This window comes from Pezoporus occidentalis, unplaced genomic scaffold, assembly GCF_034315485.1.
Source record: "Pezoporus occidentalis ecotype Australia unplaced genomic scaffold, CSIRO_AGI_Poc_V1 ctg327, whole genome shotgun sequence".
Taxonomy (NCBI): Eukaryota; Metazoa; Chordata; class Aves; order Psittaciformes; family Psittacidae; genus Pezoporus; species Pezoporus occidentalis.
The window spans coordinates 176,252-190,914 of NW_026915235.1; the positions used below are offsets into that span (position 1 = coordinate 176,252).

At 44.2% G+C, this 14,663-nt stretch overlaps 1 protein-coding gene across 11 annotated transcripts in view; it reads right to left on the minus strand.

Annotated features, from left to right (window-relative positions):
* Positions 1–7,616: 7,616 nt before the first annotated feature.
* Positions 7,617–14,663, minus strand: part of ARMC9 (armadillo repeat containing 9) — a 72,074-nt gene continuing 65,027 nt past the window's right edge. For all 11 annotated transcript variants that reach the window (XM_062628990.1, XM_062628988.1, XM_062628991.1 and 8 more), the window contains 2 exons: positions 14,272–14,444; positions 7,617–10,925 (listed from right to left, as the gene is read on the minus strand). In XM_062628990.1, coding sequence (XP_062484974.1) covers positions 10,903–10,925; positions 14,272–14,444 — 196 coding nt within the window. In that variant the 3' untranslated portion in view covers positions 7,617–10,902. The remainder of the gene's footprint in view (positions 10,926–14,271; positions 14,445–14,663) is intronic.

Consider the following 14,663-nt stretch of genomic DNA (forward strand, 5'->3'; position numbering starts at 1 on the left):
ACACACTTCAGACACAGTTGCTTTTCTCAATAATCGGGAAAACCAACTGATACGTGTGTGGAGGAAAGGCAGAAGAATGTACACTGTACTTAAGGAGCTTTTATTTGTCACTGGTTCCTCCACCACCAGGCCAGACAACTCTAACCTGCTCCCTCCCTTATGCTGGAACAAGGTAACTTGAGTAATACTCAGAAAACTGACCAGATGCTGCCTGTAGAAGTGTGGCAGGAAAAAAACAAATTTCAGGCTGCAAGCGAAAGGTAGATGCATTGGTCTGTGCAAGGAGCAGACATGCTGCACTTTTACTTTGCCACCCATCTGTGGGTTGAAAGACCTGCACTGGGTTTACACAGTCCCGACCTTCGGCACGGGGTGCATGTTCAGTGAATGCAGAGGAAAACCAGGTGCTATGTAACAGCTCTTAGCTGATGCAGGTGCAGCATGGGCCAAGCTTATATAGACACAGGATCAGAAGTTTTGCAATGTCACTGCGAGCCTAATAGGATGTAGGAGCTATCCCTCTCTGAACCGCATGAGTGGGGGAGACATGTGGTTGTCCTGACAAACAAAATCTATTTCTGTCCTTCAGGGTCATAAACAGCAGCTTCAAACTGTGCCTGAGGAAGAAAATAAACATAAACTACTACTGATGATGTTAACATTTTAAGTTTTCAGGCAATCTGCAGCTGCAGCTCCCCAGGCACAGCACTGCAGGTCTCCTACTGCACCCTCCCTATGCATAGAGCAACCCTTTGGGCCTTCACCCCGCACAAACCACTTTACTTGCTGTAAGGACACGTGACAACACTAAGGGATCATAAGTCACTCCTACCATCAACAAACGGGAACCTCAGATTAAGTAACATGGATTGAGTTACAAGCAGGACTATCCCTAGAACTCATTCTCCACGTTTTTGCAGTGCTCCTACCCAGAACCCTGCCCAGTCCCAATCTCGGCTGCTGCACTTCAGCGAGGCTCAGAGGCAGCTGCCATCTCCCCTGCTCTGTCTCTTGCAATCTCCCTGTCTACCCTGAGGCAGTTGCAAAGCTCTCTCCAGGTTGGAAGGAGTTAAAACAAGGAGACAGTAAAGCTGGTACATTTGCATTTAGGACAACCATCCCGAACTGGAGCCACAGAGGTATTTCTCAACATCTTTGTGATGTTCAAGGTCTGAAAGTGGGTGTGGTGGTGTAGTTTCCATTCCTGGTTCCTACCTTAACTGGAACCTCAATTTCACATTGAGCGTGATAGAAACTGAATGGTGCCAATACAATTAAAGGCGTGCAGGTCAAGCTGAAGATTTGAGCTTCTGTAAGAGAATCTGTGCATACAAATCACACTGGGTAATAAACCATGCTGTAATGCAACTTTCTTGTCTATCTGGTGTTACATTAGCAAACCAGAGATGTTAACGTATTTGCTTTCCCCTTGCTTTTGTTTCAGAGCACAAGTCTGCACAGAAAGCCAGGCATAGCAAGTGCATTCATGATTAGAAACAGTGATAATCCTGCTTGGGCTATGAAAGGAGCCTGCAACAGCTCAGGCAGTCAGGCAGTGACAGTCTGATTTGGAACTGCTGCTGCAGTAGCAGGAGCCTTTGCTGAACCAGTGCGGTTCTGCTCCCTTTGATCCGTCACAGTGTACAAGGGAATGACCAAAACAGCAGAGATGTTGAGGGAAAATCCTTCTCAGGAGTCCCTCACAGCTGGAAGCACAAAGACCCCCACCCCTGGTAGCCGGTACTTAAGGGCTTTAGGGTAACCTTCCCTCCCATCTGAACTGAGGGTTTAAAGGTGCCTACCAGGAACCCCCTGGAGATGGAGCAGACGACCAACAGCCCTCACTCCTGTCAGGGTTGCATGCCCCATCCTCTCAGATCCTCCCCCCACCAAGTGTTCAGGAACCCCCAGTTTCTACACTAATGGGTCTGTGTCCAGTAACTGTGTGCCAACCCTAGAGCAGCCCCTTCCACCATCCACCCAGTTCCTCTGGTGCACAGCTGGACTCAGAGCAGCTACCACCTCTTCTGAGTCTCACTGTTCTGCTCATAGCAGGCTATGGCCAATTCTGTGCAAAGCATAACAAACAGACATGCACCCTGTCCTAGCTGTGGCTGGCACGGAATTAATTTTCTCCATAGAGGCTGGTAAGGCATTATGTTTTGGATTTGGAACCAAAACAGTGCTGATAAGGCAGGGATGCTTTAGCTGTTGCTTACAAAGCATGAAGGCTGTCTCTGTTTCTCACGCTGCCTGGCCAGTGAGTGGGCTAGGGGTGCACAAGGGGCTAGGAGACAGAGCAGGGACAGATGATCCCAACTGACAAAAGGGATATCCCAGACAATGTGCCATCACACTAAGCAGTAAAAACTGGTAGAAATAAGGAGTCATGTTGTCTTTCTTCGCAAGTAACAGTTATGCATGATGTAACTGTTCCTGCTTTCCTGGAAATGGCTAAACACCTGTCCGTCCGGTGAGAAGCAGTGAACAAATTCCGTATTTTGCTTTGCTGGTGCAAACAGCTTTTGCTTTACCTATTAAACTGCCTTTCTCTCAATTAACCAGTTTTCTCACTTTTACCCTTCTGCTTCTCTCCCCATCCCACTTGAGGGAGTGTGTGGTGGTTCATCCCCCTCACTCTCTCCTAGACCTATCTGCTTCCCTAAGAATTCCTGTTAGCCTTTGCATACACGCATGGGCTTGGATGGCTGGGTGCCCCCCTGACCATTGGTTCTACTTGCCTAACAAAGGCAGGGAGGACCACAGATAACAGGAAGGCCTGGATACTCCCTTATCATATCAGGAGTTCTTTAGAGATGGTAAATCACTCACTTCTCACAAAGATAGGACACCAGGATGAAAATTTACACTGACCAAAGCCAATCATTTATTATTACCCTATAAATAGTTGTCCCAAGAGTGAGCCCCTCTGAGCTCTCTGGACTGCAGCACACCGTGACCCAGTGATCTCCCTCTGAGTGGGAAGCCTCTTGGAATCCATAAACTTTAGGAGTTTATGAAAGAGGGGAATCATCTGCCTGGGCTGTTGCAGTTGCTCACTGTCTCTCAACCCTTTGCCCCTTGAGGAATGCTGAGAAAGCTGATGTGAGGATATTATTACAAATATTACTTTTCACTGCATCCGAGGGAAAATTTTGACATATGTATGTGTATATATGTAAAGACATCTACATATCCATATATCCCCATCTTACTGTGTTGTGTGAGTTTAAATACTCAATTGTAAGTGTATATATATTAGCTTCAATAATCAAGTGTCTTAGAAATCTTGTGATTCATTGTAACAATACAAACTGCTGTTAAATTGCATTTGTCATCCTTAGACATAAACCATTGACCAAGTCTGAGACTAAGTCTAAATCCAGCCAAAGTAAGGGTTCTAGACTGAATGACTCAACAGGAGGATTTCCTTATTCCCTATATTTCTTTAATTAAACATAAACCACTGACCAGGTCTGAGACTAAGACTGGATTCAGCTGCACCTAGACTCCTCCCTGAGGGGAAGTTTAAAGAGCAAAGGGGCTGCTCTGAATCTTGTGACTCAACAGATTAATTTTCCCTTACTCTTTAACCCCTCTACACAACTTTCTTTCAAGGAATTTAAAGTTTAAAGTTAATTCCCATTAGACATAAACCGTTGTCCCAGTCTGAGACTAGGACTAGGTCCAACCTCATCAAGGCTCTGCCAGGAGTTTAGGAAGTGAGGGGATCTAATCTGAGCCTTGTGACTGAACAGGAAGGTCCCCCTTATTCCCGTTTACCTTCGGTTTCTGTAGGCATTATTTCAACTCTGTATAAATCACTTTAACCCAATCCTATATAAATCATTACCAATACAGACACGATCTCTGTTTGTATGTAAGAGTGAACCTTGCCATTGAATTCTGTTGAATCACACATTTATAAATTTCCATTAAAATGACTCTTATTAGTATCTCTGACAGTGATTCTTTTAGTAATCCTAAACAGTTTCACAACAGGGGGGAATGACCAAGCGGCTGTGCAGGGCTGAGTTAACCCACAACACACCCCTAAGGCCATGGCAATGATACCCCTCAACCATCTCAAATGTGCCTAAGCAAGGACATATTTCCCCAGGAGCTGATTTTCAAGCAAGGACAGGGTATTCCTGGTACAAATCACACTCATGGCCCAGAGGAAGGTCATTCAAAGAAACACGTGGGCAACACCACTAACCATGCCAAGCCGCAGGACCAGCCAGCTTCACAGAAGATAAGGCAGCTTTGCCCAGAGCAGCTGCCGGTGGTGGAAGAAAGAAGCAAAATATTCTTACAGTTCATCTAGCAACACACTGTCCCATTCCTATTGCCCAGGGATGGTTTGAGAGGCCTCTAAGGAAGCTCAGAAGTCTCACTGTTGGCAATGAAGCACTTCAGTAGCTGACTTGCCCCAAACTGTTCTCATTAGGAAATGAGTTTTGCATAAAGCATCAGGGTCAGAAGTCAGAAGGTAAAGCTAATGAGAGATTTCAATCAGACCCAGCACAAAAGGAAGGAGATTCCTGCATAACACAGAGACAGAAAAGCTCTCCTTTGGGATCAGGTCTGCTGCAGGAAGACACTGTGGTACAGGTGACAGGAAAGAGGCTACAATGAAGCAAGCACCAAACATCAAGCCAATTTTCAGAGAGTTCCAGCCTGGGATGAGTGCCTTTCAAAGCCTCTTTCACCTCTGTAATGCACAAACACAATCCAGCCTACTGGAATCATTCCCCTTGCAGGAAGAAATAAGGCAAACCTCCACAAACAAAACAAAACATCAGAGCGAGGGAAGGAAGCAGAGACAGGAAACTACAAGGACACTCTTCAGAAAGGTCACTGCTGCAGGATAAAGGGCCAGATTTTTATGTATGTGCTGAGGTTCCTTCTGAAACTCATTTAAGGCACCTGAAGAAAACTATCAACTTTCTACTAAGGCTCAAACCATCCCCTGCTGCCAGCAAGGAGAAAGTGCTTGCAGAAAGCTAGCTGCCGCCTGGCAGCTGTGCAGGGGAAGCTATAGATCTCACCAGTAACAAGTAGTGAAAATAATGAGACATACAGAAAAGATATTTCATTTTTAGATTGGACTCTACAGATGCAAATGTGTTATTATCACCAGAGAGGTGTAACATCACCTGGGCTGTGTTTGGTTTGAAAGCCTTGACCTGCACATGACAAGGACCCAGGAGCCAGAACACTCTGCTGGGACTTGATGAAATTGGTTCTCATTGCTGCCATTTCTGGGTGACTTGGGAAGTGACATACAATTAATGTCACTGTCTTCTGCTTTAGCTGCCTTAAGTGCGGCTTCAGAGAACCTTGGAAGCCCCAACAAGATTTGTGGAAGTTCACAGTTGTTTAGACCCACTTTCCTGCAATGCTCAGCATGGCTTTGTGAAAACCTGCATCCTCACCACCTGCTTCTTCAGAGCCAGGAGGACAACAGGGGTTAGAGAGAAATACAGTCTTAGGATGCTTGCTCCTTGTACCTACCCACAGGACACTCAGGTTGTAACGTATGGTACAGGAAACAGCCATTTAGCTACTTAAAGTTTTTCATTCATCTGGAAAATGAATCAAAAGTAAATTCTTTCTCTCTCATCCTGCATAAATGGGGAGCCGTGCTCTGCAATGGTCAGGTCCTGAATTTGAGTGAGAAGATGACAGTAAACTATAGGTCAGCTCCACGTACATATGACTGGAACTCAACCTGACCAATTTTTAAGCTTTGGGAGAAGCAAGCCAAATTCTTGCTGTTACTGTGTACCACAGTAGGGCCTAAAAGCCTTAGTTATGGGCTAAGCTGCTCATGTCTTCATGTCATGTGAGCACTGAGGATGACTATGAGCCATGGGACCAGTTGTGCTGGCTCACAATCCATGATTTTCCCCCAGTTACAACATGGCTACACTGGTGCAGTTGCTCTGGACAATCCCAGTCCCTGGATCTGTGCAGAGACAGGACAGCGATGGCTGCTGTAGCTACTATTGCTGGGGCATGGGGTGATGTGACTCTTGAGAACTGCTGCTGTGCTTTGCCAGTGGACCTCTCCCTAGGTGATGGCTCATGACTAGGAGCTTCTTGGCATGGAACTTTCAGTACAGTTAGTCAGGGTGGAAATTCTGGCTGTTTCAAACATCCCACTTTTCATCCAGGGCTTGAGGATGGAGAGGGCTTAATCAAAGCAACTGTTTTCCTCAGTCCTAGAGCTGCCTCATGTCAGTTCTCAGCTACTCACTAGGAAAAGGAGGAAAAAAGAAAGGAGCCAGTTTTTGTGGAAAATCATGGTAGGCCACAATCTACCGAGTTAACAACAACAAAACCAATAAACAAATCAGCTGCTTAGTAGGAGCCAGTCCATTAGGACACTGCAAATTCAATCCGGAGGAAAGCAGTTGGAGAAAAGGGCAAAACTTTCAGTGAGACACACGGCTTGACAAACAATTCACATGGTGTTGATGGCCCTGCTTCTTGCTACCAACATGAACCATGCTCCCAAAAGGCAGTGCATGAGCAAACATGAACAATAAAGTGATTTGTTCTCAGGAAGCATTCAGCCTCTGCCAACAGTCAACCGGATCCAGACAACGGCTAGGGCAGTCAGACCGGCACATGGCAGACCAAATGAGGAACTGTATCACTTGGCACAGAGCTGCTATTTCCAGCACTTAACATCCCATCCTCACGCTAGCTCAACTTTCTCACTCTTCAGAGGAAAACGACTATGCATTTGTAATGAAATCTGGACCTACAAAGGCCAGATTTTTTTCCTTGAGATCAGTAGAGGGCCATCTGAGAATCAGACCACCTGTGCACTGCAGCTTAATATATAGGGTATGTTAAACATCTGCAGAATAAACCTTAATGTTAAAGGTATAAACCGAGTTTTATTTGTCCTGTTTATTCTTTTACCGCCATGCCCATGCACCTACTTGCTCTCAGTGGTCCCACAGGGCTCACCTGCTCCTCAGTTAGATTACGCTCACTGAGCAAGATGCACCTCCCAGCTTTCCAACATTTCCTTTCTTGGGAAAGGGCTTGTTCCATTACTGAGACAGACTGCCAGCAAGTGTGAGGTGGTCCAAACTGCCAGGAAGCTGTGGCTCAAAGATTGATTCAAGCCCGAAGCTAAAAGGTAAGTCTGGATGTAGGTAATTACCTGGGAGGAAGATAGCCTGTTTTCTTTTCTGCTACCAATACTCAAAGATGTGCATGAATGCAATGCATTACTTTTTATCTCCACACTGTAACCTCCACCATGATTTATAAAGACTACTGGAACTTTGTTTAAAGGCAACAACTCAAAGCCAAACCAAGGAACCACTGTCCCTCCACATCACAGAAATGTTTTTCCTCCAGAGCACTTCATTGCTTGTCTTCCCTAGACACTTAAATCCTCCAACAAATACTTCTGACATCAAATCAGTGTCACTGGTGGCATCCCACTTGCCTGGGCTCTCCTTGTGAGAGACCACAAACAATGAGTGGTTCATGCCTGCTTTGCAACACTGAGTAAGCATGCTACCTCTGTAAAGACAGGCTAGGCTGAACAGAAGGGAACTGTGTTTTCAACTCAGGTGGAGACAAAACTGTTGGGGACAGAATTTATTAACAATAAATCAGACTGAAATATAAACAAATGCACACCCTAAAAGTTCATGAAACCCCAAACTAACCTATCAAAAAGAAGAAAAAGAAAATCCCTTTAGAAGCATTTACACTCAGTCATTGCCAGATAATTTTAAAGCACTTGTACAGAATGAGCCCTCTATGCAAAATTAAATTGATTTGTGCATTTTGTATCTCATACGACACTGTATAAACAAAATTACACTGAATATAGAGAAGTTATATCCAAAAGGCACACCAGCACCACACAGATCTTTGGTCTCAGAAAAACTTCCCTGGCTGATCTGTGTCATATGCAATAACCATATTTGCTCATTGTAAACAAAATCACAGCCACTCTAAGCACAATCACTCCCCTCTCATTCGGGCAGGCAATTTCCACTGCTCCTATTATGAATTTATCATGGTGGTGGTGCATCTAGCAGCAGCCTCTACATGGCATACACAAAAAAAACCTAACACCTTCTAGGAGTGAGGTGCAGAATTTGCTATGTATATGTTACTGACCTCCATCTGGGGACCTTTCAACCCCGAATACTGGAGTCCTACTAACAAAAGCAGAATCAACATTTTTCATTAGCTTCAAAACCTTCCAGCTGGCATCACAGGGGCTTTTTGTGAACAAGACAGAGAAAAGGAGGACACATTACTTAGCTGGCCTCTCAAATTACTGCTCAGCTGAGAATTTATTTCTAAGCATATCCATAGTTCTTCTCTGCATTTGGAAAACAAAGTTTCTCAAGCATTACTGCTTCAAACTCTATACTCACACTCCAAAACATCGAGGATTAGAATATGGAAAAATGTACATATAAAGTTCTGCGTTGCAATAGGTCTGAGTAAGAAACAAACACACAAATACGTAAACTTCAGCTTGCTCCTTTCAGTCCAGTTCTACAAGATGCATTTTGTTTTTCATGAACCTGTATCTGCTGGAACAGTTGTAGCCATACCGACCAACCACCTTCAGCTGACTCAGAAGGAATGATGTGATTTAGATCTCAACTAACGGTAAAGCCAGTGAGGTTCGGTGTTGTGTCCTTCCAAATAAAGAAAATTAGTCTGCAATCAACACTTTTCAAGAGCTGCTGCTCTGCATCTCAGAGAACCACATTTGCTCCAACATGAAATTCAGCATTGCTCTAAAATAAATAAAACTCAACTACTGGAGCATTATGTGTTATCTGTGTATGCAAATGAATGTGCTTAGCACATCAGTGTTAACAACCTGACCACTGCTATTACAATGTTAGAAAAAAGACAGCATTTCAAAGGAAAGAGAAAAGCTGCCTACACTGGAAAACTACCAGGTGAGTTTTAATGGCTGCTTTCCACTACTGCCCTTTTGTGAACCATTTTCCCATTATTGTGTTTATCAATTCTGAGAGGAAGTGGATGAATTGAAGCACAGGTCAGAGATTTTCTGTGATTTCTTTGTCATGCATGGAGATCCATGCAGTGGGGGCTATCAAGTGTCTACAATCACTTTATGTCCTATGTAGTTTAGGAGTTAAAGCAGCATTGCCTGCTTTGTTTTAGGACCCTGAAGTTACTGAGCAGTAAATCGTCCCCACCACATGAATAAGACTAGATTTTAAACTGGGAGGTGTCTTCTCCTACAGAATATCCTGTTTCAGTTTAAAGTCTATTATCCAAAGGGGTTACCTGAACTTGCACATGGAAGCCCTTTCTACAAACATCTGACACAGCCTCAGTGACCTTGGTGGGTCTCATGGCAACCACATCACACAAGGAAATGGCCTTGGCTCTTCAGTTGCCACCACACACCAAGAGGCACAATGCAAGGTCTCATCAGAAGCATAAAGCTTTCTTCTGGCGCTATGGAAACGGTTGGTGGTTTTACATTATCTTTACCCTAGGGGAAGGTAGCATCACTACCAGAGTTGCTAGACCTTTCAGGCTGTGTCCACCTGTTTGTTTCTCAAGGTGAAACTCCAAAACAAAAGCCTTACCTTCTCTCTTTTTGTGTGTTAAAGCATTTGTTTTTGAAGTCTGCCTATGGCAAATACACTGCCTGTGTCACGTGCATATCTGCCTCACCAGCAGCCAAGCTCCAAGGCAAACCACAGTTCTGGAAAGCTGTTGCTGTTGTCCTAACAGCTGTGTCACATGAGGGGATGTTACTGAAAAGCCAACCCCCAGTGAAGAATTTAGTGTTTCCTGATCACTGTTATTTTTGAAGAGAAAGAATAACAAACAGCACTAGCTTTGTAATTCACTGGTGGAACTAACTGCTCTCTTTTTTTATTTAGTGGAGGGCTTTCTGATCTCTCTTGCCTATCCAGCAAGATTCTGAAGACTAGCACAAATTCCATGAAGTCATAACCAGTTATCACTCAGAAGTGAAGAACATAAAAAAGGCAACAAAGACCAAAGAAGATTGTCCATAGCCATGTGTAAAGAGAAGGTTACTTCTGATGTGTTCACATTCTCACGGTTTCTTTGAATGAAGAAACAAAGTTCTTCATTTCAGTGTTAAAAAAAAAAAAAAAAAGGATTATTCATTCCACAAAAGTTTAACAGTAGAATTAAGAAAAAAAACGGAAGAAATAGTAGGAGTGATTGCTGCTGATCATGGTGGTGTGCATGGGTGCGGCCTTGGGCACTGGCACAGTTTTTTTCAACTGCCACAGGTCAATCAGAAGTTGATGAAATACTTTCTCTCCAGTATCTGGTAGCCAAATACAGAACTCGCTCCACACAAGACTGCTCCAGGCAGTGAGGCTCTGCACACATGGCGTACATTTTCACTCCTAGTTCAGATCCTTTGAACACAGGTATCTCCCAACTAATTCACAAAGGCATAATAAATTCAGTGAGCAGTATGTAAAAAAGACAGCTGCTTGGTCAGTCTCCTCTGCTGAGCATTACATCCTGTCTCCAAAGGCCATTTACTCTGACACAGAAGGCAGAGAGCAAGAGTTTCTTCTCAAGGTGGCAATGTCACTTTAGAGTAAACTATTGGAGATACTAGGACTACATGCATCTTCCATATCAGTCCTAGGCTGCTGCCAAGGCCTTGAATTGTAATACCGTGTCTTAGCCAGGTTTAGAGATGACAACAGATGCATCCCATCAGATAATCCCTGAATCACTGTGCAAGGCATACGCCATGCAATGTCAATAACCTAACCCTCTTCTCAGTAGGTCGCCAGTAAAGCTCATTACAGGAAGTTGGCTCTGTCCTTCAACAATGTGACAGGTGATTCTTGAGGAAAGGAACTGTTCTCACTTCCTGTAGGACTGGCTGCCTGCAGAAAAACAGCAAGAAAGGATCTGTCAGCTGAAAGCAGGATTTATTACAACACAGGAGCTGCCTGAGGGCAACACTTATACAACCTGTACAGTGACACAAACACCACAAAGAATATATAGAAAGGCACCTTAACCACTGATGTTGCAACTTAAAAAACGCAGAATGTATTTATGGCAACCACTCCGCAGGGGACACTGAAAGAACTCGTGAAGGAACAGGGGGTTACCAGGGCCCAGTGACACACCTGATAAAAATCATTCCTCATTCTTCTGGTAGAGATTTTTGTACTACTCTGGCTCCACTGTGCCCTAGACAGAACTTGGTACACTGCGAACAGCTTCAGCACGCCCACACAGAGTTGCTTGGAATAGATGCAGAGCAAGGAACAGGGTAGATGAAACCATTCAACTATGTCCACATGGGGCACATAAGCACAGTTGAAAAAGTCTAAATGTTCTAGCCATGCTGCCAGTGTCGTCCCTGCACGAGCTAGGAAGTAGAATCCGCAGAAAACCCCAGCATGGCTGATTTCATTTGGAGGAGCTTGGTTTTGCTTTAATGTACAACTTCAGAGCTCAGCTAACAGCAGCAGGCTACATCTCAGGCAGGAATCTTGCCTCAGGGCTGTAGCTCCACTTGTACCTGTGCTTCCTCTGCATTCCTCAGGCATTCCACACACTCCAAGTGCCAAGAGGAACAGTCCAGCTGGGTTTATGTAAGAACAACTTATTTCCAGAAAACACACCCATAATAAATATTGAAAGCAAGTTAAACGTGTGTCTCTAAGGTAAGTGAGCACATCAAGTAAGTAAAATCAGAACTAATCCTTTTCTCATCATGTCTATCAACTATAATAACTTGTATTTCTGGAGAAATACCAAGAAATCCACAAACTAAAGACAAGCTTCCACTAGGACAGAATCTCTTGATATGTAAAAACCTACATACCTATGCAGCAGCAAACCGGAGGCATCAACTGCTGAAAGCTACTGATTGCTGATATCTATGTGTCAGATACAATTTTGACTTACAGATGAGTCAGCTAGGAAATTAAAGGAACAGTTGCACAGAGCTTTACTAGGGAAACATTAGGGGCTCACCTGCTTCAAATGCCTTCCCTGCATCTTTAAGTAACAGCTCGGAACTACCTTTGAGAGCCTCAAGTGTTTAAAGTCCTTTTTAGTCCTTTGAAATCTGGTCCTTATCACCTTCCTCTCACTTTTCCTAACCATAAAAAGCCTGTGAAAGCCTGCACAAGATGTACAGTAACTAACAGGTGCTCTGTGACAGCAGAGAGCAATGCAGGACACATACACAGTGTGAATGGAAGAAGACTTTTTTTGCAAAATAATTTATTTGCTATTTTTAGCAGGAAGATAAGAGTTTAACATTCAATTGCTGACACCAAGTCTGTCTCATGGCACCTGTGGGCAGATAGTAAACAGTTACCTGGAACCCCAATAGGAAACTCAGGAGAAGAGCTAAATGGACACATAGCAAGATGTGATGCCCGTTATACGTTCAGCTTTAGGATGCACAGATACAGCTAAGAGGTGTGTTGAAGGACAAATCCAACCCAGTAAAAGTCAGAAGAGCCAAAGAGTCTGGACTTACTGAATTAGCAGAGAAACCCAAGTGATATACAATTCTGATCATCCTCTGCTCTTATGCCATTTCAAGATAAAATACAGTAAACACTATGCCACTGGAAAAAGAACTTTCTCCAGATCCCTCTGAGAGCAACATATGTATGCTGCATCTTTCATAGGACATCGGCACCCAGGAGCGTTAAGCTGTCCTGGAGAAACTAGAACATGCGGAGGAGTATTTATGTGCACACACACACTAAGCTTTTCCCTTCTTCAGCAGAGTTTCTCCTTTTCAATTGGCCAGTGCTTTTGTAAATGAACTGAAAGAGGAAGCAGGGACACTCTCGGGTGTTAACACCACATTCAATCAGGGCAGAACAGTGCTGCTATCACAGGAAACAGAAATGTCAGAGGTAAAGCACATGGCATATGCAGCATAAGTAAATCCAAAAGAGCTGGCAATATTACCTAAGCATAGGACTGCTCAAGCAAGTACCCTCTAGGTCAAAACCTCTCTTCACCACCAAGGACATTCCCTACCATTGCCTCACCTGTACTCCCTGAATGTAAACCACCCCATCTCCCTGCACATGCAACTGTGTGGAACAACAATCAGTGAACAACGCAGAAGACTTAGGAAGCTCTTTCCAGTTCTACTGGTTATTTACTAGGTTATTTCAATTCTCTGTGTTTCATTTTCCCTACCTGTAATGAGGTGCTAAGGATATACACACGTCAAATTTCTTGCAAAGGTTTGTAAGGTACTATGAGTTACCATGTGTTTGTGAAAGGTTTAAAGATAAGTTACATCTAAAGAACAGAGCTGACGTTGCATTGTGATCAAATAATCATCACTAAACCTCTTCAAATACGTTTGGAATGAGAATATACAGCACACAGCTCCTGCCATTTTCGTTGATGAATCCAGCTAGTCCTACCCACACTCCAGGGAAAAATCACGCTAATTACTCAAGAACGCATCTTTCTTCTCTCTTCTTCCAAACCTCCCCCCAGCTTATATACCATACGCGTTTACTGTCATAAGAGTATCTGAGATAACATTTCTGCTTTCTTGGGCTGGTGTTGGCTGGCTTAAAGCTAGTGTCCATCCTTTCCCTCTGACCTCAAGTTACAGACCTCTTCTGAGCCCACTGGAAACTAGTACTGCTTAAACCTCAATAGGCAATAAGACATCCATGTGGTTCTTAAATACGAGTCTCCAGCAGAATGATGACTGTCACAGGCAGCACACCAAGTTTTGGCTGCCTCCTTACTAGGCTGCCCTGCGCCTGTCTTCTGAACTGCCTGACATCTGGTCTACATTCAGTTGCAGTGCAGACACACCCAGAGATCCAAACTGAAGAACATTAAACACTTTACAAGAGTGGAGCAAACGTGTCTGAAGATAAGGAAAAGGTCTTATGAAATCTAGAGGAAGTCTGAGACTAGAAGCTTCCCCCCAAGCTTCTGAGAATTCACAGAATCGTAGAAGCATAGAATTTGGGCCACTTTTCTCCACCCAGATACAGGAAAAAGCATGTCTCTTTAACTGCTCACACAACAGCCTGGAAATAGGAGCAGTGTTCAGCAGGATATAATTACATGGTTGTATATCCTGCAGATGACAAGTACAATGTCATATACTCCTGGCACATTTGTAGCATACAACTTCATTCCTGGAGAGCTACTACAGTGCTCCCTCCATTCCCACCCCAAGGTCTGACACACAGAATGATGACTTTTTCCACTTACTCTGTCTGCTCTTTGTGGATGATCCTGAGGAGCTGGGACGGCTTGTGCATTGGGGTCCAGACTGAGAGAACTGGGGAGCAATGGCTGGGACCTTTCCCTTTCTAGGGCTGGCACTCTGCACTTCGGGAGTGCGAGGGATCTTAGGTTTGCTGGTGAAGGCTGAGGGAAACTCACTGTAGGAGGAGATGGAAAGGGTTAGCAATGCATGGAGAATTATGTATGTATAATAAGTCTGCAACCAAGTGAAACCCGCAGTACATGCTGTGACGGCATAACAGACTGCGCAAAATTCAGGGAGACTGCAAATGGAAAGGAACAGTGGCACTACAGGTACTGCCCTGGGGCATGTATTCACCGAGTTGCTTCTAAACTTGGCTCTATCGACCTGTCTA